At 43.2% G+C, this 25,700-nt stretch overlaps 1 protein-coding gene across 1 annotated transcript; it reads right to left on the bottom strand.

Annotated features, from left to right (window-relative positions):
* Nucleotides 1-22,650: 22,650 nt before the first annotated feature.
* Nucleotides 22,651-23,565, bottom strand: LOC147733413 (uncharacterized). Its single transcript, XM_086958964.1, has one exon. It carries the CDS (start codon nt 23,563-23,565, stop codon nt 22,651-22,653), a length of 915 nt encoding a protein of 304 aa, XP_086815090.1.
* Between the last annotated feature and the right edge of the window lie 2,135 nt (nt 23,566-25,700).

Here is a 25,700-nt window from a genome sequence, read left to right as displayed (position 1 = left end):
CTCTATGCTTTACCCCTTCTGGGTGTTCCCCGATTCATGGTTGTGTTTTTTGTTACTGCTGTTGAGGTTGGAAGGGAGATTAGGGTTGGATTATGAGGGGGGGATCCATGGCTACTGGCATGTTTGGGATGCTGGGGTGGGTGGGGGGGGGCTGGGGTTCACGAGGCTTTTGTTGCTAAGTATGCACATTTATCTGCTGACAAGGTGTTCCTTTGAGAGTGGGCGGTATGGTTGTGGCTATGTCACCAGAGTCCCTTGGGCATCCTCATACATAGAGTTGCTGTATATATGGCAGTATTGAATACCTGCGCAAGATTGACATGCTTATCGTGGAATATACGGGGTCTCAATAATGCGAAGAAATGCAGAAATGTAATTGCTTATTTGAATAGACATCATGTGCAAGCTGTCATGCTACAGGAGACACACCTGCCTGCTCAGGGCGATGCTACATTTGCGAAAAAATGGGCAGGTGCACGTGTTTTCTCCTCATACTCGACATACGCAAGAGGGGTTGCGGTGCTCATTGCCCGCGGGGTACCTTTTCATCGTCTCGGAGAGGCGGTGGACAAAGAAGGGCGTTATGCTTTGCTGTGGGGTAGAATAGGCCGCGATGTCTATGTGTTTGTGTCCATGTATGCACCGAATGTTGACACTCCAGCCTTTTATTCTATGTTGTGGGGGGAAATTGTGGCCGTTGGGGCAAGACATGTTGTATGGGGTGGAGATTTCAACCTTGCATTGGTGCCTCACATGGATAGGGCAGACGGTGTCAGCTCCTACAAGCCCAGATCTAGGGAGGCATTGGAGGGAATTATGGAGGAGGGGGGTCTTTTGGATGCCTGGAGACACCTGCATACCCAGGGGCGGGAGGGAACGCACTTTACCTCGCACACTGGGACGTGGGCACGTCTCGACTATTTTCTAGTTGATAGAGAGGTTATTGCAGAGTTGGTAAACGTAGAACACCTGCCTAGGACCTTTTCTGATCACAGCCCCGTGTTGATGCAATTAAACGTTCCAGGGTGGGACAGCCCTCGTCCTCAGTGGCGACTGCGGCCTGATGTGCTTTTGGACAATGTTTTCCGTACTGAGTTGGGTGAGGAGATAGCTGAGTTTTTCCCACGGAATAAAGGTACTGTGGAATCAGTAGAACACATATGGGAAGCTTTTAAGGTCACTGTTAGGGGCTTCTGCATCTCCAAGTGTCACGGGGTGTTGCGTAATATCCTGCAGTCCATAACTGCACTGGAACGCGACTTGCGAGCTTTGGAACGCTGCATGGTCACAAGTTCTGACCCACACCTACACGCCACCTTTAGGGAGACACTATCGAAATTTGAAGAGGAGGCAGCTAGGGAGGCGAAGTATCGGGGCAAACACTGGGTGGCTCGGAAATATTGCGAGGGTGATAGGCCTGGCAAGGTGCTCGCTGCAATCACTAAGCCATCGCGCGTACACAACACTATACTCGAGCTCATTGACGACACCGGCACTGTAGTCAGGGACCCGGCAGAAATATTGACCACATTCACGACATATTACTCTTCGCTATATACCTCAACGGCAGCGGAACATGCATCACACACTGACTACCTTACTGAGGTGGCACTATGCTGGCTCAGCGACGGAGACAGAGAGTTTCTTGCAGCTCCTATTGAATTAGACGAAGTTCGAGAGGCCATCATGTCACTACAGAATGGCAAGGCGCCGGGACTTGATGGCCTGCCGGCTGAATTTTATAAAACCTACGTTGACATAATGGCGCCGGTGCTACGCGAAGTCTTCACGGAATCCTTAGCTGATGGCATACTTCCCCGCTCTATGCGCGAAGTGGTCATCACCTCCCTACTAAAACCGGATAAAAGCCCCACCACCTGTGATTCATACCGACCACTATCCCTCCTAAATTGCGATGTCAAGATCCTAGCCAAAGTCTTAGCCACCCGACTGTCGCTTCTTATGACCAGGCTGGTCCTACCTGACCAGTCGGGCTTTGTGGCAGGACGCTCTACGTCCCATAATCTCCGCACCCTCTTTGCCTTGCTTCGCACGGTCCACCCCGACATCCCTGTTGCAGCGGTGTTCCTGGATGCCACCAAGGCGTTCGACTCGGTCGAATGGCCTTACCTGTTTTCGGTTTTGGCCAGCATGGGCTTCCCCAAATTATTTCTCTCCTGGGTCAGACTCTTGTACACAGACCCCACCGCGAGAGTGCTGATCAACGGCCACCTATCGCCACCTATTGCACTCACTAGGGGCACCCGGCAGGGATGCCCGCTCTCTCCCCTGCTATTCGCCATTGCGGTCGAACCACTTGCATGTCGTTTACGGCAGCTGCATCGGGAGAGTGCAGTGCAATGCCTGCAACGGCAAATAGATGTGTCCCTATATGCTGATGATATCACATTATACGTTAAGCATCCCGAGACACATCTCAATCCCCTGCTTCGAGAATTCATTATGTTCGGAGGGGTGTCGGGTGTCCACATTAACTGGGCAAAGTCGCAGTTTTTCCCACTTACTGCCGCAGTACAAGTTTTCCCTCTCGATTACCCACTAGAATGGTGTAGCGATGATCTTAAATATCTGGGGATTCGGGTATCGCGTGACAGAGAGGAGACGATACGAGCCAACTACGGTGTAGCCATGACCAAACTCACTACTGCGGTGGACAGATGGCTTACGCTGCCGCTCTCCATGGCGGGTAGAGCCTCCCTCATTAAGATGGTAATTCTACCTCGCTTCCTGTATCTGTTTCTTAACATCCCCTACTACCCTGGCGCTTTTTTCTTCAGAATGATCCGCACGGAGCTGCGCAGACTATTCTGGGGCGGCAAATCTCCCCGCTTAAAGTGGTCGACATTGACTCTCCCCTACGATAGAGGCGGCTTTGACGTCCCTGATCTTGAAACTTACTACCAATGTGCGCAAGCACACTTTGCCTACCATTGGATTGCTCCGACTCCTTTCATGCCACACATAGCGGTGGAAGACTGGATTGTGCACCCTATACCACTCGATGGGCTACTGCATTGTCCTGAAGCGTCCATTACCACTGCGAACACCTCAGTTTCCTGCACGTTAGATGCATGGCGCCGCATTGCCAGACATCTGTCATGCCAGTTTCCCTACTCTCCTAAGCTGCCACTTACTTATCATCCACAACTGTCTCTCTTGTCGGAACGCGGTTTCCGTCAATTGTGTGACAAACTGCTCATCACCTGCTGGGGCGACCTGTTCCATGAGAGTAGTTTCAAAACCAAGGAGCAGTTCTTTCAAGCACAGGCGCATACCTCCCTTGAACTCTTTTATTACATTCGGTTACGCGCGGGGATGCGGGACATACTACCTGACTATCCCAACGAACCTGATACCTTCACGCCATTGCACTTCCTGCTGGAATCACAGGACGGGTCCCATTTGGTATCCGGTCTTTACCGTCAGATCCGTACTACTGCCCCTGAACCGGAGTCTTGTGCCAGGCTGCGCTGGTCCGCTGAACTTGCTATCGACATCACTGATGAGCAGTGGAAATACTGCTGCACGCTTACTTCTCGCATATCTGCCAGCAGCAGATTGAAAATTATTCATTACAAATTCCTTCAGAGAGTGTACTATACTCCGGCTCGGAAACACAGATTCGGCTTGGCTGACAACGACCGCTGCGAGCGCTGCCGCGCTGACAATGCTGATTTTTTACACCTGGCATGGGACTGCCCCCAGGTTGCTCATTACTGGCAGCTGGTTATGGAAGCTATTGCGGAGATGGTGGACGAGGCACTGCCCGCTGACCCATTGGTCGCCGTCCTCGGACACACGAAACAACTGCCTAAAGGAAGTCGCAAATTTGTCGACACTGCCTTACTCTTAGCCAAACGTCGAGTGGCCTGCCGCTGGGGCAGAGGAAGAGCTCCTAAGTTTAAGGACTGGCTTACGGACTTAACATATTGCCAGGACCAACACACTACCTTTGCCGAATTGGTACCCCTATCTTGCAGACCCAGAGATATTTGGGAACCGTTAACGCACTATCTGCTCACACACTCGGAAGACGATGCACGCTCGAGCGACCCCCCCCCCCCTCCCCAGCACGCGGACGCCCCTCCCGGATTGTGGCCCCATTGATTTTCCTCTGCGACGTCCGGCTCTCCTAGTCCCCACACGCTATCATGCCCCTGCAGCGCCCTGTATGGACCAGATCACCTGCCCTGAATCTGGCCCACGCCCCCCCTTCCCTTCGGGTATGACTCCTCTCTTGTTTCTGCATCCCCCAGCCCGACTCGTGCTTTGATTAGATGACACCCCGGATTTCCTTATTTTTCTGCACCTATAGGACACATCTTGGCAGGCTTATACCACGCTAGGATACCAGTCTCGGACATAAGTTCCGCCATGGACTACGGCCTACTGGCCCATCTCGCTGCACCACACTACAATCATATTTCGACAAAGCAACACATTGCCTCGTAGTTATAATTTGGGTTGGGGAGTTCTGGGTTACTGTTTTGGGGGGGACTATGTGTTTGAAACAAAAAATATACAGGAGAGGGTTCTCAACTCTCGACTGCAAAAAACCCTGTTCAACTGCTGCTCATCCTTGCCGGACCTGCTCCCTGGACTGCAGAACCAACATCATGTATGCTTCTCTCCCACACGCCGCCGGGCCCCCGGGATGCCGGCTATTGGCTGTGTACTGTTCATGCATTTTGCTGCCGGCCTCCGGGTTGTGGCGGACCAAGCTGTGTATTACACTCTTTTCAATCCAATAAAGCAGGTTGAACCCCAAAAAAAAAAAAAAAAAAAAAAAAAAAAAAAAAGTACGTGCCTTTTTGGGTATCACTTCCTACGTAGACAATGGATTCACAATTTTTCCCTTTTGGCGAAACCATTGTTGGCACTAACGTTAAAAGATACGCCCCATCCGCTCCCTTAAACGGATGAATGTCAGAAAAGTTTTGTTGACTTACGTACTGCCCTGTGTTCTGCTCCGGTGTTGGGTACCCCAGATTATAGCAAGTCCTTTACACTGTACGTACACGAGAGAGAAGGTTGCGCATTGTCAGTTCTGACACAGCAATTCAGAGATAAGCAAAGGCCATGTGCCTATTTCTCCGCTACATTAGACCCAGTAGCTAAAGCCTTGCCCAGTTGTCTTAGAGCTACAGCAGCTGCTGCAATTTATATTAGACAGTCTGCTGGATTAGTATTGGATAACGCACTCATCGTTATGGTTCCACATGCAGTGGATACCTTGTTGAACAGAACTAAGACGCAGCATCTCACGAGCGCTAGTTTGTCTGGTTATGAACTGACACTTTTAGAGAGTCATGTACATATCAAAAGATGTAATACGTTGAATCCAGCTACGCTTTTGCCACTCCCAGATGAGAAAGATGATCAGGAGAAACATGATTGTTTTCTCCGAACAGAAGAAGAAACGAAGGGTAGGATTGATCTGAAGGACACTCCGCTCAAGGACCCGGATGGGATCCTCTGGGTAGGCGGTTCTTGTTTTAGGCTTTCGAATGGAGAAACCACTTCTGCCTATGCTGTCACTACTTTATGCACTATTTTTGAGACGGCACGTATCGGACATAATTCAGCCCAAGCAGCTGAATTAATAGCTTTGACTAGAGCGTGTGTGTTGTCAAAGGGAAAGAGAGTGAATGTGTACACGGATAGCCAGTACGCCTTTGGCGTTGCACATAGTTTTGGCAAGTTGTGGAGAGAGAGAGGATTTTTCACTTCCCATGGGACAAAGATTCAGCATGGCCAGTTAGTGACTTATCTTCTCGAGTCACTTACCTTACCCACACAAATAGCGATCATAAAGTGCAGGGCACATAAGAAAGTTACAGATGATGTGGGTCGTGGAAATGCGTTTGCAGATGAGGTAGCGAAAGCAACAGCCAGAAACACCGCTAGTCGAATGTATGTGACAGGCCCTGCAAATTGGGTTAGGGAAATTGGAATGTGTGAAGACACGATTGAGAGTGTGAAAACGATACAGGGAGAGGCTACTGAGAAGGAATTGAGTACGTGGAAGGAAAGTACGGGAATGTTAGATCAGATGGGCTGTTGGACAGAGTTGTCGGAACATCAGCGATGGTTGTTACCGGACGCTTATGTGTTACCGGTCGTAACTATGGCTCATGGTCCAACTCATATTAGTGCAAAGGGCATATGTAAACTTTTGGCCCCGGTATGGCAGAATGAAGGAATTCCGAAATGTGCAGAAAATGTGGTTAAACATTGCATTGTTTGTTTAATGCACAATCCAGGAAAGGGTACGCCAACTCCAGCAGGTCATTTTGCTCCCCCGTCATATCCTTTTGAGGTGTTTCAGATTGATTACATTCATTTATGGATCGCTGCAACAACCTCAAGTATGTTCTGGTGGTGGTATGTGCCTTTTCCCGTTGGATGGAGGCCTACCCCTTAAAAGATAATACTGCTTTGTCAACTGCTAAAGTGCTAATTAAAGAATTCTTCCCTAGATTTGGTTTGCCGCGCATTGTCTGGAGTGACAATGGAAGTGAATTTGTGGGCCAGATTATGCAGAAAGTATGTTCTGGTCTTGGTATTAGAAATTTCATGCGGCAAACCACCCAAAGTCAGCAGGTTTGGTTGAGTGTTACAATGGCACACTCAAACTGAAGCTAGCCAAGATTCAAGCCAGCACTGGTCTTGCTTGGCCTGATGCTTTGCCTCTAGCTCTTTTGTCTACCAGAACTACTGTGCACTCTCGCATGGGACTTAGCCCCTATGAGGTGGTGTTGGAACGCCCGGCAAATGTTTGGGGCGTCCCTCGTCCCAAAAGATATTCTGACATACCATAAGGATGTATGACGGTACAACGCGTACCGTCACAACACATCCCTTTACCACGCAGCCCTTACAACGCAAGTCGTTACCACGACTTACGTTGGGGGTGCGGATTTCGAATAGTACAATTTACTATACAAACACCAGTCCCCGTGGACCCTAGGGAAGGTGTTGGGATAGTAAATTTACTATTTTTAATCCTTTAGCGCCCTCCAGCACAAGTCGTGGTAACGACTTGCGTTGTAAGGGATGTGTGCTAAAGGTACCGCGTTGTAAAAACTTCGTGGTAAACAATGTTTACCGTCACCATATCCTTTGTTGATTGATTATTTGCATGATTTGACTACTAAATTGAGTGTTATTCGCCAACAGGTGCAAAGTGTTTTGCCGGAGGCCTCCACAGACCCAGGTAATACGATTCAACCTGGAGTCTGGGTCTGTGTGAAAAACTTTCAGCGGACTAAGAATTTGGAGCCTCGCTGGTCTGCGCCTACGCAAGTTTTGCTTGTCTCCTGCACAGCTGTCAAGGTGGTGGGAAAGCGAAGTTGGGTCCACGGCGTGCACTGTAAAAAAGTGCCACTGCCGTTGCCTTTTGACCAGTGGATTAGTAGTGGTGTGAGAGAATCGGACACTGCAGCTGTTCCTTGCTTCATTCCCTCAGTGACGCTCAAATCTATGGGACTCAGTCAGAAAAAGCGGATGACGATATTCTTCAAGCTGCTGTGCCTTTGCATCGTCGGATAGGTACTACAAATCCAGAAGTTCTATTTCGGGACCAGACCGTGCCGAGCAAAACACGTTACAATTTGAGACCGAAAACTAATAAAAAGAACTGAATTCTTTTTTGAACATTTTCCTATTTCAAGACATTCCTTTTTTAACTCTTTTTTCTACAGTTTTAGTTTTAGATGTGCCATCTGTCTCGTCGCAGGGTCACGGTAGGAGTCTCAGACTGTAACCTGGTTTTTGATCTCTTAGTAAGTGGCTAGTGCCTCAGGATATACAGAAATAAGTAGCTGAGTGATTAAGGAAGATTGCCGTGAGCGACTTTTTTTTAGATAAAGATGGATGGCGCAATAACCATAGGTAGGGAAAATAGGAAGCAGGAAATGAGAACCAAATATTGTAAAATGTTGCGTAGCCGCTTTTGCGTAACTTTGTGTGTTTTGATGGTTTAATGTATTATATTAGCTTGCACAGGATGGATCGTTCATGTTTTGCAATGTTGTTAATTCTACATCTTCTTTGCCTTCTCGCCTTTCTGTCTTTTCACATAAAATGCATACTCTACCCCCTCATGAGCAGATCAGGAGAGTCGAGTATATGAACAATACGTTTGTTCAATTGTTGCACCAACATCAGTTGGCTATTAACATGACTGACTGTTGGGTGTGCGGTCTTATGCCACATAATGCGCAAAAGGGAATGCCATATCTGGTTCTTCCCTTCTCATATGAAGGTTCAGCTTGGGCTTATCTGACGATGTTCTCAGCCGCATACCACAACAGGCTTAGAAGCCCTGTAAGAACTTCTGGGAATGGACTAGATTTCAGTCATAGCTCTCTGATAAAAGGTATAGTGATTTTGGCTAAAATCGTAGAGAAGAGTAAAATTCGATTAGACGAGAAGCGAGCTTACGATGGATGGAATGTTACCCACTATGTCTCTATTCTTGGGGACAAAACTAAGAAGAGTGAGTCTTCCCCAGTATGGACTGTGCCCAATCAAGGTAATTTTTGTCTCCAAATGAATAGTAAGAAAGCTGACATGCAGCAGAAATGTGCATACACATACTTCTTTTTGTCCCTTGATTTTCCTCCGTTGGTTCCGTCACAAGGAACGTATTTTGTCTGCAATGATCGAGCTCATACTTGGCTTCCTTCTAATTTTTCCGGAACCTGCTACATAGCTTTTCTCCTTCCCCCTACATATACGGCTCCGTCAGACCATCACAGAGTTAGACATAGCAGAGGTGTAATTGATGCCAAAGACACGGCAGAACAAGAGGGAGGAGACTTCCTTAAAGGATTCCTTCCCTTTTGGGGCCCGATGATTAACAGCAGACATATTAGGTATTATTAGGCAATTGATTCGAGTGGTTGAGACCACCATTAATGTTACTGCAGATGCGATAGTTAACATTACAGCAGAGCTTCAGGCTGACCGTCTCATGACGTTGCAGAATCGAATTTCATTAGATGTGATCTTAGCAGACCGAGGTGGTGTCTGTAGATTGATCGGATCTAGTTGCTGCATTTATATTCCAGACGACGCTCTGGCAGTATACTAAGCCATTTCCAAATTGCACACGGTCTCCGGGTCGATTCATCAGGACGAAGGAGATTGGTCTTTTATGGGATGGTTTTGGGGAATATTGTCAACTTGGGGATGGAAGATCTTAACGTTCCTTGGAGCAATCTTAGCAGTAATATTCTCTTGTTGTATATGCGTGCAATGTGGTCCTGCAGTTTGTGGCCTGTTGGCTACTTTATGTGTTCCACAATCTGCTACTCAGAAGACAGAGAATATTTGAATGATGGTGCAGCAACAACTTGAAGATCTTATGAACATCAGTGTCGACTCTGACTCAGATTAGCGTGAGTTGGTTTGTCTTTGCCTGAGTAATGGCAAAAGGAGGGTCTGAGGTTCTGAAAATTATGAATTCGTTCGTACTCAGCCTCCCTTTTGTGATCGCCGCCATTTTAGGTTGCCCTCACTCAGGCAGCTTGGCGAACGCAATGTTTTTTTGTTGTTTTTGCCTTTGCGTGTCAGGTGTCTTCTCTGCTAATGTTTACTAGTGAGTGTCAGGGTCTGGCTGAGTACACTAATTCCTGTCTGAGCTGATTAATCTCCGTCCGGACTGCATGTTGGTTCACACCATTGTTTCCTCTAGGTTATCTTATCTACTGTCCTTTGCTACATGTCTCCTGCATTCTCCTGTTTCACGACTGTCCTTCTACAACACACAGCTGTGTTTTTCTCTGCTTGTAAACCGAATAATGTGGATTCATTTGTAATTTACTTAAGGGGTCGAGTGACAAACGGGACCGGGAATTTGAGTTGCCTTGAGTCTTAAAACATTGTCTCTAACGTTTGCCTATAGCTCATGCTTGTGTGTAATTGCCTTTTTGCATTGTGTTGTACTGTATATAAACCTGTGCGCCACGGAGTTAAGTGGCAGTCTCTTTTGAACCTCGTTGCATTGACGACTTCTGAGACCACTGTACTAGCTGCAGCTAATAAATACCATCTTCTACGCCAGACGAAGAGTCCGTGTCTCTGTATTTGATACGGTACAAAAGGGGGTGGTGATAAGGCAGGTGAACTTCGGGGATTTAGGCGGACCCCGCTGTTATGCTTCGGAGTTTCATTAAAATATTAAAGGAGGGATCAAGGGTTCGGGGGACAGATGATTTAAGATTTAACGGCTAACATTCAAACTGCATTAATTTATATGTGCAAATCAATCAACTTCTAACCGTGCAAATACAAAGTACCATATAGTGAACTAGACATGTAATGTTAATTCCAATTTCTTTTTTTGGAGATATGTGTTTCATGATTTTCAGTCTGCCCACAAGTCAATACTCAAAGTTTTTTATGTATATCTTCACTCCATTGTTGTTTGGGGTATAAACTTATTCAATTCCGTGATTTACATTTCTAGCTATAAACTAGATGATAGAATTTCATGTATTTCATCTGAAGCTTCCATAAATTATATCATCTATTAACTACACAGTATCCCTTAATTTAAGAACACCGTATAAAAATATAAATATATAAATATGGACTAAAACCTCATTTTTCATGCATGAGGAATTTCATATGTATATATAACACCACAAAACACTTCTATTTCACAATATTAATTCCACATGTAAAATGATCCTGTGTAGATGTAAGAAATCATATTATTTTGGGATCACCCCAAGTAGTGGTGAAAATCTTCGCAGATGTTAAGGCCCCTGGACTCTTAGTCTCTAATTTAACAATATAACTGGTTTCTAATCTTCGCAGTTGCTTTTCCCTGTCTCCTCCTCTTTTGGTACCAGGAACATGATCCATCACAAAATATCTGAGAACGTTTAAATTACCATCGTGCTCAGCTTTAACGTGCCTGGCTACAGGATACGTAGGGTCCGGGTTTACTGTGGCCCTTAGATGTTGAAGGATCCTAGCTTGCACCGGTAGCTTGGTGCTTCCGACGTATCTTAATCCGCAAACACAAGTTAAGATATATACAGCATACTCAGTTTTGCAGGTATAATACCCTTTTATCTTTATGGGTTGATCTGAGAATGAACTAGTGTAGTTAGAGCCGAATTTACAAGCTCTGCACGAGGAGCATTTGAAAAAACCATTACGAGACGAGAGCCAATTATCCTTATTAAAGGTCTCAGGACTGGTTTTCACCAAGTCTGATTTCATTGAATGGGCTTTGCGAAAAGTAAAGTTGGGCTTATTTGGATACATGTCTTTCAAAATACCGTCCGTCATCACTATAGGCCATTCTTTAGTGACAATTTTTCTGATCGTCTTAGATTGCCTACTGAAAGTTGAAATGAACCTACATGTTTGGCCTGATTTTTCTCTTTCATCATCTGGGTTCATACTCCGGGAAATTGTTTCAGTATTGCTATCTATTCTGGGCTGTAGTAAAGTTTCTCTCTTGATCAAGGCAACTATTCGTAACGTAGCATTTACATTCTTTTCTTTATACCCCCTCTCTAATAGTCTGCGTTTGGTAAGCATGAAAGCTTCCTCGCATGCCGAGGCTGTACTACATGCTCGTTTGACTCTGAGGAACTCACCATTTGGGAGGCTAGTTATGGTATGGTTGGGGTGGAAGCTACTGGCATGTAACAGGGTATTTCCTGCCGTCGGTTTCTGAAACAATTTTGTTTCTATTTGCCCTGCTGTGATATTAATTTGAATGTCAAGAAAGCTAATGGTGGTGGCATTTATATGGTGAGTAAATTCCAGGTTACATGAGTTATTATTGATAACCTCCATAAACTCAACTGCCTCCATCTCTGTACCTTTCCAGATAATAAATATGTTGTCTATAAAACTCCATAGACGTACAACATGACAATCATACAGGGCTTTGTGTTCCCCCCTGAGGACATGCTCCTCCCACCAGCCCACATGTGAACATGCGTAGCTGGGGAGAAGCATGCCCCCATAGCAACACCCTGTTTTTGCCTATATACTGTGCCATCATACAAAAATCTATTGTTATAGAGGCATCTATGAATCATATCAAGTAACATCTTATTATGACCATAATATTCAATATTACTTTGATTCAAATAATATTTTACTGCCGCTAAACCGTCAGTATGTTTGATACATGTATAAAGTGCCTTGATGTCCAAAGTTATCAATAAATATTCATTTTCCCATTTTACTTTAGTCAGTTTGGCAAGAAAGTCTCTAGAATCTTGTATGAAAGAGGGCAATGTCCTGACAAATTCCTGGAGATAGAAGTCCACGTACTTCGACGTATTTTCGAAAGTACTATTCTGTGCAGATATAATTGGTCTTCCTTGTAGTGGATTGGTGCCCTTATGAACTTTAGGGATCAAATAAAACGTGGGCAACTTAGGATGATTGTTCATTAAAAATTTGTTTTCATCCTTTGTTATTAGGCCTTCTCTTGTCCATTTATTGAGATCTTTTTTATATTGTTCATTAGCTTTTAAGACCTGCGTCCCATTGGAAATTTCATAACAATCCACTTCATTCAAGTGCCTGATCGCCTCTTCTCTATACATTTTTTGGTCCCATAACACAATATTGCCCCCTTTGTCTGCCCGGTTAATTACCACCGAGTCATTGTTCTTAAGTTTGGCCATTAGTTGGAAATATTGTTTAGCTTTGTTATCTGTTTTTGATTTGCTTTTGCATGTTGTTTTGTAGAGAGATTTTAATTCATCAATAACCCTATCATGGAAGACGTCCACTGCGTCCCTTGGCATTATTGGGACGAATGTAGATGCAGCTTTAAAGGAGCTTTTTCCTCCTTTATTTCCCATGATATTTTCTTCCTGTAAGAGATCCTGTGTATTTGGGGACATTTCATTTGTATCACCGGTTCCCAAATTACGTAATGTTCTTAACAAAGGAATTTCTCTCACCGCGAGGCCCATCGATTCCTGGGTTGGTTGTGGTGTCTTGCGCTGTTCTATTGTGTCGAGCTTTTTGATGGCAAAATATTTAGTGAATTTTAATTTTCTGATGAATTTGTATACATCTACTCTAGTTTTTACAAAGTCAAAATTGCTTTCGGGGCAATAACTGAGTCCCAGGGCTAGAAGTTGTTTTTCCGCCTCATTAAGCTCAATATTAGTTAAGTTTACGATTGTCCGGTCAATGTTTGGATTATCACTTATTTGTTCCAATTGCGTCTTCTCTGCTGCAAATTTCCGCGCCTTCTTGTTGCTTTGTTTGCGTTCGCGGCGGCTCCTGTTCCTTTCGGTGTTTGAACGCTTTGCTTCTGTTGGTAATGCGGCCTGAGGGACTGGATTCTTTGTTCTCGAATGTATTCCAGTTCCTCCGCGTACGATAAAGGGCCCAGTGTTTCAGAAGCTTCTCCTGTGTTGCCTCTGTCCGAGTCTTCATCGCTAGATATCAAACTTCCCTCAGAAGTTGCGCTTTCTGGTGGCGCTGTAGAAGTTGAGGCCAGATTAGAGTTAACATTACCCCCTGATGTTGCTGATGGTATTTTATTTAATTTATGTTTCTTTACCTGGTCATATTTTCTCGCAAATGTGAAAACATGACCCCTATCGTAATCATTTTTGTCCCGACTGATCTTCCACACTTTCCTTTTCTTGATGGTATCTTCCAATTTTGACTTTCTTCCATGCATTTCTTTAAGCAGTTTCTCCACGGTTTCTTTATTATTTACATCTGTGAGAGCATTAATTTCCTCCTGTAGCCTTTTAATTTCTTTTAAATCCATTGCTCTATCAATTCGTGCATATTTAATTAGTAGGCAGACTAAGCGCTTTTAGTAGCAAAGGATTAGGCTTTTCAAAACTTGGCGCCATCATAATGCGAAGTCCTCAAGGTATGTGCCCTGCCTCATGGTATTTTTCTAAGGATTTCGCTTTCCAATATTTAGTTACTTTACTTCTATGATGTTTTTCTAATTGTTTCAGTAAATTTCTTAAATTGGGATGCTGGTCTGTTTTCTCCATTAATGCTTCCTGGTTCTTTTCTACTACCGGTGGATTGCCAAATAAATCATCTGCCTCCTTGTCCCTTTCTCCGTCTAAAAATTCCATTACGGTTCGCAATAATATGAGCACTTGATTATTTACTTTGATTTCACTGTTGTAAAACACGCGAAAAGCCGCGGCTTGCCCTCGACCTTCTCACCTGCAATTAATAAATGTTTATGCAGAGGCTGGTGGGTTTGCAACTCACGGTTTGGCGTTCTCAGCACTTCCTATGCTCGTCCTCCAACTCGCCAGGTTATGTTGATACACCGAACTCGCTCTGTCGAAAATTCACCAATTCCTTTCTTTCATGCAGGGGACTTGGAACGGAAAAAGCTCTCCTGAACTGCTACTCCGGTTTGACTTGTTGAATGTTCCTGCCGCTTTTCGAGAAGGGGTCCGCCAGTAGGAGGCCGAGTCGAGCCTCACTGATGTAAATCCAGGTTCCACTCTCCACGCAGCCTTTCTCACAACGCTTACACAGGAATTGAGAGAGACGGACTCATTTCTAGTTCAGCAGCCGCTGCTATTTTTATTTATTTCATATTTTCTTTAGTGCATTGCTGTGCCACAAAACCAAACGCGTTTCGGCGTTCCCTGACGCCTTGCTCGCTGGTAATTGGTGTACATACCCCTCCTACTTTTTAAAAGAACTAAACCCCATGTGATTGGCCAAGGTCACAGTAGTAAAAGTAAACAAAATCTCTTCAAAATATTGAACAGACCAACCGCGGAAAACATATTCATGAATCGGATTACATTTAAACATTGTTTGTGCGCCTTGTCATTTTACATGCAAGCAAATTCTCGATCAGGAGTTTTTCTATTATTTTGATTGAACAGAGATATAATCTGCATATTAAGTGCTGAATAGTTAAACATTTTTGACTCTTCCTGTTAAAATAAAAAGTAACCCGTTCGAATAGTGTTATTGTTACATCATAAGGCTATTAAAATGAACTTTCTTTTTACATACTTCTGTGTCCATAGAATTCACCCATTCATGTGCAAAGTGCAAAACAATAATTTTTCAGAATGTTATATCTTTCGAAGTTTCTTTTGATTTTAATCCCGGCCGGGAATAAAATATGCTTCGGAGTTTCATTAAAATATTAAAGGAGGGATCAAGGGTTCAGGGGACAGATGATTTAAGATTTAACGGCTAACATTCAAACTGCATTAATTTATATGTGCAAATCAATCAACTTCTAACTGTGCAAATACAAAGTACCATATAGTGAACTAGACATGTAATGTTAATTCCAATTTCTTTTTTTGGAGATATGTGTTTCATGATTTTCAGTCTGCCCACAAGTCAACACTCAAAGTTATTTATGTATATCTTCACTCCATTTTTGTTTGGGGTATAAACTTATACAATTCCGTGATTTACATTTATAGCTATAAACTAGATGATAGAATTTCATGTATTTCATCTGAAGCTTCCATAAATTATATCATCTATTAACTACACAGTATCCCTTAATTTAAGAACACTGTATAAAAATATAAATATATAAATATGGACTAAAACCTCATATTTCATGCATGAGAAATTTCATATGTATATATAACACCACAAAACACTTATATTTCACAATATTAATTCCACATGTAAAATGATCCTGTGTAGATGTAAGAAATCATATTATTTCGGGATCACCCCAAGTAGTGGTGCAAATCTTCGCAGATGTTAAGGCCCCTTGGACTCTTACTCTCTAATTTAACTATATAACTAGTTTCTAATCTTCGCAGTTGCTTTTCCCTGTCTCCTCCTCTTTTGGTACCAGGAACATGATCTATCACAAAATATCTGAGAACGTTTAAATTACCATTGTGCTCAGCTTTAACGTGCCTGGCTACAGGATACGTAGGGTCCGAGTTTACTGTGGCCCTTAGATGTTGAAGGATCCTAGCTTGCACCGGTAGCTTGGTGCTTCCAACGTATCTCAATCCGCAAACACAAGTTAAGATACATACAGCATACTCAGTTTTGCAGGTATAATAATCTTTTATCTTTATGGGTTATCTGAGAATGCACTAGTTTAGCATGTTGTGTTAGAGCCGAACTTACAAGCTCTGCACGAGGAGCATTTGAAAAAATCATTACGAGACGAGAGCCAATTATCCTTATTAAAGGTTTCAGGACTGGTTTTCACCAAGTCTGATTTCATTGAATGGGCTTTGTGAAAAGTAAAGCTGGGCTTATTTGGATACATGTCTTTCAAAATACCGTCCGTCATCACTATAGGCCATTCTTTATTGACAATTTTTCTGATCGTCTTAGATTGCCTACTGAAAGTTGAAATGAACCTACATGTTTGGCCTGATTTTTCTCTTTCATCATCTGGGTTCATACTCTCGGAAATTGTTTCAGTATTGCTATCTATTCTGGGCTGTAGTAAAGTTTCTTTGTTGATCAAGGCAACTTTTCGTAACATAGCATTTACATTTATTTCTTTATACCCCCTCTCTAATAGTCAGCGTTTGGTAAGCATGAAAGCTTCCTCGCATGCCGATGCTGTACTACATGCTCGTTTGACTCTGAGGAACTCACCATATGGGAGACTAGTTATGGTATGGTTGGGGTGGAAGCTACTGGCATGTATCAGGGTATTTCCTGCCGTCGGTTTCTGAAACAATTTTGTTTCTATTTGCCCTGCTGTGATATTAATTTGAATGTCAAGAAAGCTTATGGTGGTGGCATTTATATGGTGAGTAAATTCCAGGTTACATGAGTTATTATTGATAACCTCCATAAACTCAACTGCATCCATCTCTGTACCTCTTACCTATATATTGTATATATATTTGTATATATATTTATATATATATATATATATATATATATAGCGAGTCCAACTAACTATAACGTGGGAATTTCAATGGTTTTATGTCAGTAAAATTTCCAGCTAACTATAACTGGTGTGAAACCTCTGTTTTTTTCTGTGAATATATATATATATATATATATATATATATATATATATATATATATATATATATATATATATATATATATATATATATATATATATATATTCACGGAAAAAACAGAGGTTTCACACCAGTTATAGTTAGCTGGAAATTTTTTGTTTCTCCCCAAATAAAATACCAAAAAAAATTCCAGCTAACTATAACTGGTGTGAAGGTGTGAAACCTCTGTTTTTTTCCGTGAATATATATATATATATTCACGGAAAAAACAGAGGTTTCACACCTTCACACCAGTTATAGTTAGCTGGAATTTTTTTTGGTATTTTATTTGGGGAGAAACAAAAAACAGGGAATTGAAAATGGCTCAACTGGAGCACAAAAAAAATCAGGAAAAATTATGGTTTCCTCGGGCATTTGTGGTTATCAATAGCAACATTAATTAGTGTGATGCTCTGTTGACTGTAACTAACTGTTTTGTTGCAATATATACAAAAATTTTGTAATCCTTTAACTTTGTTTGTTTATTTGGGACTGTCTCCCTTGCCTCTGGACCCGATGGAGTGGGTTCTTTTGATGTTGAGGCTCTGGATGTTGATTGAGGTAGCTTACTGCAGAGGTCCCCTAGCTCTGCTGAAGAATAGTTGTTAGGGTGCAAACGCATCATGTGCCGAATCATAGTATGATTCCCAGGGAATATTTTTTGTTCGGGTTCCCCCTGGACAGCTCAGCTTCACAGATCAGACAAGTCACCTTCGCAGCGTTGACTTTTTTGAATCCCCTTGGGATTTTGAAAAACTCCCATATGAAGTGCTCTTTTGGTTTGTATGGAGGATTATCTTCAGGCAGGTACTCCCTTGTCTGTTGCTCCTCTTCATCATCCTCCTGCTCTTCTTCTTGACCACCAATGTGATCTTCTGGTGGTCTTTTTGATGGTGGTGGTGGTGGGGCAGATGCTCCAGCTGCTGATATGACTGTAGCCATCTCTGTAAGGAAAAAGCAGGTCTTCCTCACTCAAATAACAAAGTGAGAATGATGAAAAAAGGTGGGGGCTTTGATCATTTAGAAAACAAAACTGTTCTGAACCAATGAAAAGTGTTATTTTCAAGTCACATGATCCGGGCTTTCATCATTTGGAAGCCAAAACTGATCTGAACCAATAAAAAGTGTTATTTTCAGATCACATGACCCGACGCGCTTACGCTACGCGCCCCGGGGCGGCGGCGCTTACGTTGCGCGATCGTATGCGCTCGGGTGCTTCCGGATGCGGTTACGCCGTGCGTCAGTTGACGCATCACGCGGCTACTCGATACGTCACAATGTTGTTTTCGTTCGCGGCAATAGCGCTAACGGGACGCTCCCCGATACGCGCCCCGGGGCGTGCCGTAACATTGCGCTCACCGTTGCATTCAGGGAATGACCGGGGCACCACGAGGCACATTTGAGGAAATTTTCAGGCAGATTCCTCAACCAGCGCCAAAGTTATTCACAATAGAATGTTGAGATTTTGCATTGAAAATAACTACTGCCAGTAGGTAATATATATATATATGTATATATGTTTGGCCGGGTCCTTCCTGTCTTTGGGTGTGCTCTCACACGGAGGGTGTCATAACGGAACATATCACCGGCCTGCCCAGGTCGGGAGAGTAGCACCACCACGCTGAGGAAATGTGGGCTGTTTGTTCCAGAAAACTACGGAGCGAAACGGAATGACAGGACAGCTTCTAATTGAAACTAACTGCTCTTTGGGAGGCTCGTCAAGAGTTGTATAATACTGTGTGCGAGGCAGAGCCAAGCATTGGTCATATGGTAACGAGGGAACTACTGGTCCCACAATGCCTTGAGTGAAATCCTGCCTAGCGGATGGCGATAAAATCGGCGAAATAATGGACTGGTTACCTTCGCATCTGCCCGCATGCATGCCGGTCCCGTGAACAAGCGGCAGGAGCTGCAAAACGCGTAGGAAATGCAAAAAAGAAATATTCCTTGGGGCATGCTGGTTTCTGCTGATAATAAAGGACTCCTCCTTGTTTGGCCGGGTCCTTCCTGTCTTTGGGTGTGCTCTCACACGGAGGGTGTCATAACGGAATATATATATATATATATATATATATATATATATATATATATATGTATATATATATATATATATATATATATATAGTTTTCTCTCCTCCAGTGCCGGTATGTGCACTTTGGGCTGTCGTGGCGCGGTCCTGGTTAGGCCACCGACAGGCCTTCGATATGCACACCAATTACCTCCAAGGTTATGACGTAAGCCAGGACACACGGAGTTCGTTGCAAAATTTAATGGCAGAATGAAAAAGTGCGACGCGTTTCGCCGATAAGGCTTGCTCACGCTCGTCAAACAAACAATGACAGCCATTTTTAAAGTGCTGAAAACACACCCCCAGTGTAAACATATCTTCACAGAAGTATTTGCAGGGTAGCCATATTGTACTATGTTAATAACACATATCAATGTCTCCCATGATGAAAAATAGAGCATAATATAATGCTGGGGCTAAACACGCGAGTTGTTGCTGAATACTCGGTGATTGTCCGCCAGAGCGCGATGATCACATAATGTGTAATTACCCATCAAAATTGTTATATAAAACAATAAATCATTCATACAGCATTAAGCACGATTGTTCGAATGCATATACAAATAAAGTGCAAGAGTAAATAGTGTACATATTTGATCTCGTATTTTGCACAGAGTAGCGATCACGTGTTGTTCATTGGTCCGTAATCTAAGCGCTCATTGGATGCTCCAATGTTTAAGCATGTAAAGCCCCATTTGATTGGATCCCGTTGCTGGGAAACGAGATAACAACATATGTCTCGTTATAATGGTGTAACCCCTTGAACTAAGCCCAAGTGGGCTAGCATTGTCGATTAACATGAAATTGATGAACAAATATGTAGACGACATGGCATTCGCCCAAGTGGCTGATCGCAAATGAACAAACAAATTAGATTATACATAATTGCCGCAGATACCGCCCCAGTGGGCTATAGTCAGTCTTTGTTTGCACAAGATTCAATGTCAGTTCAAAAAGAGTGTCCCAGCCCAAGTGGGCATGTATACTGTACTTCCAAATTAGGTCCCAATCGGGGCAGTGTTCAGATTCCAATCAATTCATAGTATCCAGCAATACCCCACAACATCTGTGAAAAAAATTTTTTTGTTGTGTAAATATGTGAAAATAAAATTGACAATTAAAATTATTTAAAATACAGACAGCATATATTCAATTAAATTGATTCAGATATTAGTATTATTCTTCATACAGATGAACGGCCAGTTCTTCACTCGTGTTCAATCCCACAGGGGCTAAGCACTGAAAATCAATAATATACCTGGACTCAAGTTTCCTCATAGAGAGTTCGTAATTACCACCTCGTACCCCTAGATCCACACAATCAATAACCACCATACGTAGTTTTGTTTCATCCTGCATGTGACAGTCAAAGAAGTGTCTGGCGACCGGATATTGTTTGTTGTGATTCCGTATCGCTCGCAGATGTTCTAACACCCTCTTTTTGGCCTCATGTTTTGTTCTGCCCACATACCACTTGTTACATGGGCAGATTAACACATACACACCATATGGGGTGTTGCAAGATAGTTTCTTTTTAATGGTAAATTCTCTTGATGTGCCTGGTATGATTAAAGTTTTACAATCTCTACTGAATTTGCATGCCTTGCATTTCTTACAGCACGCAAATCCAGCAGTCGTGACATTACCAGATGAATTCTTGTCGGTCACATAATTGTGGCTGAGCTCATCACGTAAGGACCTGCTTTTCCTAAACGTGATCTGCGGATTGTCCCCTAAATATTTTTTGAGGTGTTCATCCGTATTTAAAACATGCCAATGTTTCTTAAATACTTGTCTCACATCATGGGATTGGCCAGAAAAAGTTGTGATAAATCTAATAGTTTCAGATTGCATTTGGGGTGGTTTGGGAACTAATAGTTCCTCTCTCGTTTTGCTGTTGCTGCGTTCTATTGCCTTGGCAATAACTTTATTGCCATACCCTCTCTGTCTAAACCTTTGGCACATGACAATTTCTTCATTTTTATAACCCTCTTGTGTGCTGCAATTGCGTCTGGCGCGCAATAATTCCCCATAGGGGATGCTATACACAAGACTTTTAGGATGGCAGCTGGATGCTTTGAGAAGGCTGTTTCCCGATGTGCTTTTCCTGAAGAGTTTAGTGGTCAAGATGTTGTTGACCACTTCTACTTCCACATCCAGGAATTCCATCTTCGTCCTGCTGATATGTTCAGTAAGAGTCAGATTCAGTGTATTCATATTAAGTTTGTCAATGAATTGTTTAGCCGATTTCTCATCGCCATTCCAAATGAAAAAAATATCGTCAATGTATCGCAGCCACAGGGACACATTGTTGAATTCCGCCATCTCTTGGACAACCTGCTCCTCCCACCAGCCCATGAATAAATTAGCGTAGCTGGGGGCGAAGCAGGTTCCCATGGCCGTGCCCTGTGACTGGCGATACATGACGTCATTAAAATAAAAAAAATTGTTGGTTAGACAGAAATCTATCATAGATAGAAGCATTTGAGAATGCAGCAGCAGAGAGATTGATCTAGAGTTCAAGTAATGTTTGACTGCTTTAAGTCCATATTCATGTTGGATACTCGTGTACAAACTACTGACATCCAAAGTGACCAATGTAAAGTTGTTCTCCCAATGGATGCCATTGATAATGCTCAAAAATTGGGTGGTGTCTTTTACATAAGATGGTAATGCCACCACAAAAGTTCTTAGATAATGATCAATGTATTTAGACAGGTGTTCTAGAAAAGAACCTATTGAGGACACGATCGGACGACCTGGTGGGTTGTCTGGATCCTTATGGAGTTTAGGGAGGAGATATAGTATTGGAACTTTAGGATGGGCACAATACAGATATTGATATTCCTCTACCTCAATCAAACCTTTGTCTCTCCATTCCAATAGTAGATCCCTGAAGTTCCCCATAGATCTTAATACATCATCCCTGTCACATGTACAATAACAAGTTATGTCCTGTAGCTGTCTTAGGCCTTCCTGGATATATTTGTATTTATCCAAAACCACAACATTACCCCCCTTATCGGATTGTCTTATAACAATCTCCTTATCCGATTTGAGGGATTCGATGGCCATTAATTGTGCATGGGACAAGTTCTTATTATTATGGGGGGTTTTCTTGTATCTGAGTTTTACAAGGTCTTTGAGTACTCCTCGTTCGAACACATCAATAGCATCACATTGAATAGTTGGTAAGAATACACTCTTAGGTTTAAATTTGGACCCCGGATTCTTGTCTAAGTCCAAACCCCAACTTTCCCAATCAGGTTCATCAGTCATATTCACATCATCACCATGAATTTCCTCTAGTAAAAGAATGTCCTCTACATCAAGGTTGCTCAGTGTATTGCTGGCCCCTGCAGCCGGTTTATCTTTCACTTTGGTACAGAACCACTTTTTCAATTTGAGCTTCCTGGCAAATAAAAACAGGTCTATACGAGTCTGGGCAAAGTTCATATTTTGTGATGGACAGAAGGAAAGGCCAAGTGCCAAGATCTCTTTCTCACCTTCAGTAAGCACATGGCGTGAGAGGTTCACCACCGTCCTGTTCATTTCGTGTTCTTGCTCCTTGTCGACATTCCCATTGGAGCTTCTGTGGCGTTTAATCCTCCTCTTTTTTGCTTTCTTGTTCCTCCGGTTCCTCCTCTGTTTCCACGTCCTCGTCCTCTTTGATTCCCCTTCTCCCCCTGAAAGGTCTCTGTCCGGTTCTGACTCATCATCTGAAATTGGGCTAAAAAATTCACCCTTTTACTTGTGGTTGCTGCAGGTTCTTGAGTAATTCCTGAATTGGAGGCGTCTGATAAATTGCCATCCGATACATCGCTTTCCACTACCTCCACAATTGGTCCTGATTTCTGTTGACCAGTTAGTGCCATCCCTGTGTTTTTATCGAATAAATGGTCATATTTCTTTTGAAAAGTTAAAGTGCGCCCAGATTGGTAATCTTTAAAATCTCTTATAAATTTCTGTTGCTTCTTGGCCGTGATCTCTTCTTCTAATTTCTCCAATCTCCCATTAAGCTTTTTGAGATGTTCTTCCAATGCTTCTTTTGTCATCAAGGGTTCAATTTCCGCTAAGAGTTTCTCTATGTCCTCAAGAAGCTTTGAACGGTCTTTGAGGGTGTACTTGACCAAGATTTTCATAATTATTATCGAGCAGGATGAAGTGTTGTCGGACCATTCATTTATCATATCAGGGTCCGGATCCTCATAGGTGGGGATGGTGAAAATCCTGAGACCCCTTGGGACTCGTTTAACTTCGATGTATCTAGATAGGGACTCCGCCTCCCACCACTTGGATAGTTCTTTTTTATATAGTTTTTCAAGCAAGCTCAATTTCGTCTGTAAAGTTATTTCTTGACCAATGCTGGTAGGGGTCAGGGTTGGCTCTGTACTTGTGCTGGCCATGTTCAAAAATAATTTATCTGCTGTCTGTTTCCGACGAGAGTCTAATTCACCTGCCATGATGGTATAATATATGCAAACAAACTCCGTGTGTGTCGAGAAGCTTCTGGTCACCTTGTCAGCTTCAACACGCTCGCCTACTTTCGTGTAGTCACGTCGGTAGGCAGAGAACCCGTACTGTGCACGCCTACGTGCGAGTTTCAGGATGTTCCCACCCTGTTACTCACCGCCGGCACGCTTTTCCCGGTCCTCCGCCGCCCCAACGTTGCAATTGTAAACAGTTCACCGTCTGGGCATACACGTTGCGCTCGTGATGCGGTATCCAGGAAAATCCCCCACGCTGTCGTTCTTCACAGCGGGATCCAAACGGTGTAGTATCACGAAAGGTCAGCCCGTGCACCTCATACGTAGTTTTCTCTCCTCCAGTGCCGGTATGTGCACTTTGGGCTGTCGTGGCGCGGTCCTGGTTAGGCCACCGACAAGCCTTCGATATGCACACCAATTACCTCCAAGGATATGAAGTAAGCCAGGACACACAGAGTTCGTTGCAAAATTTAATGGCAGAATGAAAAAGTGCGACGCGTTTCGCCGATAAGGCTTGCTCACGCTCGTCAAACAGTGGGCTAGCATTGTCGATTAACATGAAATTGATGAACAAATATGTAGACGGCAATTATGTATAATCTAATTTGTTTGTTCATTTGCGATCAGCCACTTGGGCGAATGCCATGTCGTCTACATATTTGTTCATCAATTTCATGTTAATCGACAATGCTAGCCCACTTGGGCTTAGATCAAGGGGTTACACCATTATAACGAGACATATGTTGTTATCTCCTTTCCCAGCAACGGGATCCAATCAAATGGGGCTTTACATGCTTAAACATTGGAGCATCCAATGAGCGCTTAGATTACGGACCAATGAACAACACGTGATCGCTACTCTGTGCAAAATACGAGATCAAATATGTACACTATTTACTCTTGCACTTTATTTGTATATCCATTCGAACAATCGTGCTTAATGCTGTGTGAATGATTTATTGTTTTATATAACAATTTTGATGGGTAATTACACATTATGTGAACATCGCGCTCTGGCGGACAATCACCGAGTATTCAGCAACAACTCGCGTGTTTAGCCCCAGCATTATATTATGCTCTATTTTTCATCATGGGAGACATTGATATGTGTTATTAACATAGTACAATATGGCTACCCTGCAAATACTTCTGTGAAGATATGTTTACACTGGGGGTGTGTTTTCAGCACTTTAAAAATGGCTGTCATTGTTTGTTTGACGAGCGTGAGCAAGCCTTATCGGCGAAACGCGTCGCACTTTTTCATTCTGCCATTAAATTTTGCAACGAACTCCGTGTGTCCTGGCTTACTTCATAACCTTGGAGGTAATTGGTGTGCATATATATATATATATATATATATATATATATATATATATATATATATATATAATTCGAAAAGAGTCACCTCTTAGGGAAGAGCCACTTCAGGTAGGTTAAAAATCGCTTCTTTATTATACACGAAGGCTGCATACAGGAGATGAAAGTCTCATCCTAAATTGCACTGCTGAAATGCCAGACGCGTTTCAAGTCCGTTGGACCCTTTCTCAATGGCAGCAGTTTGAAAATGCATCACATTGCCGGTTTTGTGCAGACTACTTTGTTCGACACTCTCCGCCCTGATGGGCGTGGCCTCTTCACAGGCTTTCTGGTCTCTGTAGTTGTACCTGTTAAACTCCAGTGAGTCCGTTGATGTGGGGCATAATTAATTCATGATTTAGCCACAGTGGGGGGGATGCACACCTTCAAACGCCCTGCTGCATGTTCGCTCCTTCGTGTAGAAGAACCACCGTCCTCACTGGCGATGTCACTGACCTTCACCAACAGGATGCTGCACTTTACAGCTGGGCTCCTCCGCGACCGAGGCAGGCCGCAATACATAATTCGAAAAGAGTCACCTCTTAGGGAAGAGCCACTTCAGGTAGGTTAAAAATCGCTTCTTTATTATACACGAAGGCTGCATACAGGAGATGAAAGTCTCATCCTAAATTGCACTGCTGAAATGCCAGACGCGTTTCAAGTCCGTTGGACCCTTTCTCAATGGCAGCAGTTTGAAAATGCATCACATTGCCGGTTTTGTGCAGACTACTTTGTTCGACACTCTCCGCCCTGAT

The sequence above is a fragment of the Lissotriton vulgaris genome, chromosome 2_1 (genome assembly GCF_964263255.1).
Source record: "Lissotriton vulgaris chromosome 2_1, aLisVul1.2, whole genome shotgun sequence".
NCBI lineage: Eukaryota > Metazoa > Chordata > Amphibia > Caudata > Salamandridae > Lissotriton > Lissotriton vulgaris.
The sequence above is the reverse complement of the archived record's forward strand: the minus strand, read 5'-3'. Positions and strand labels throughout refer to the sequence as shown.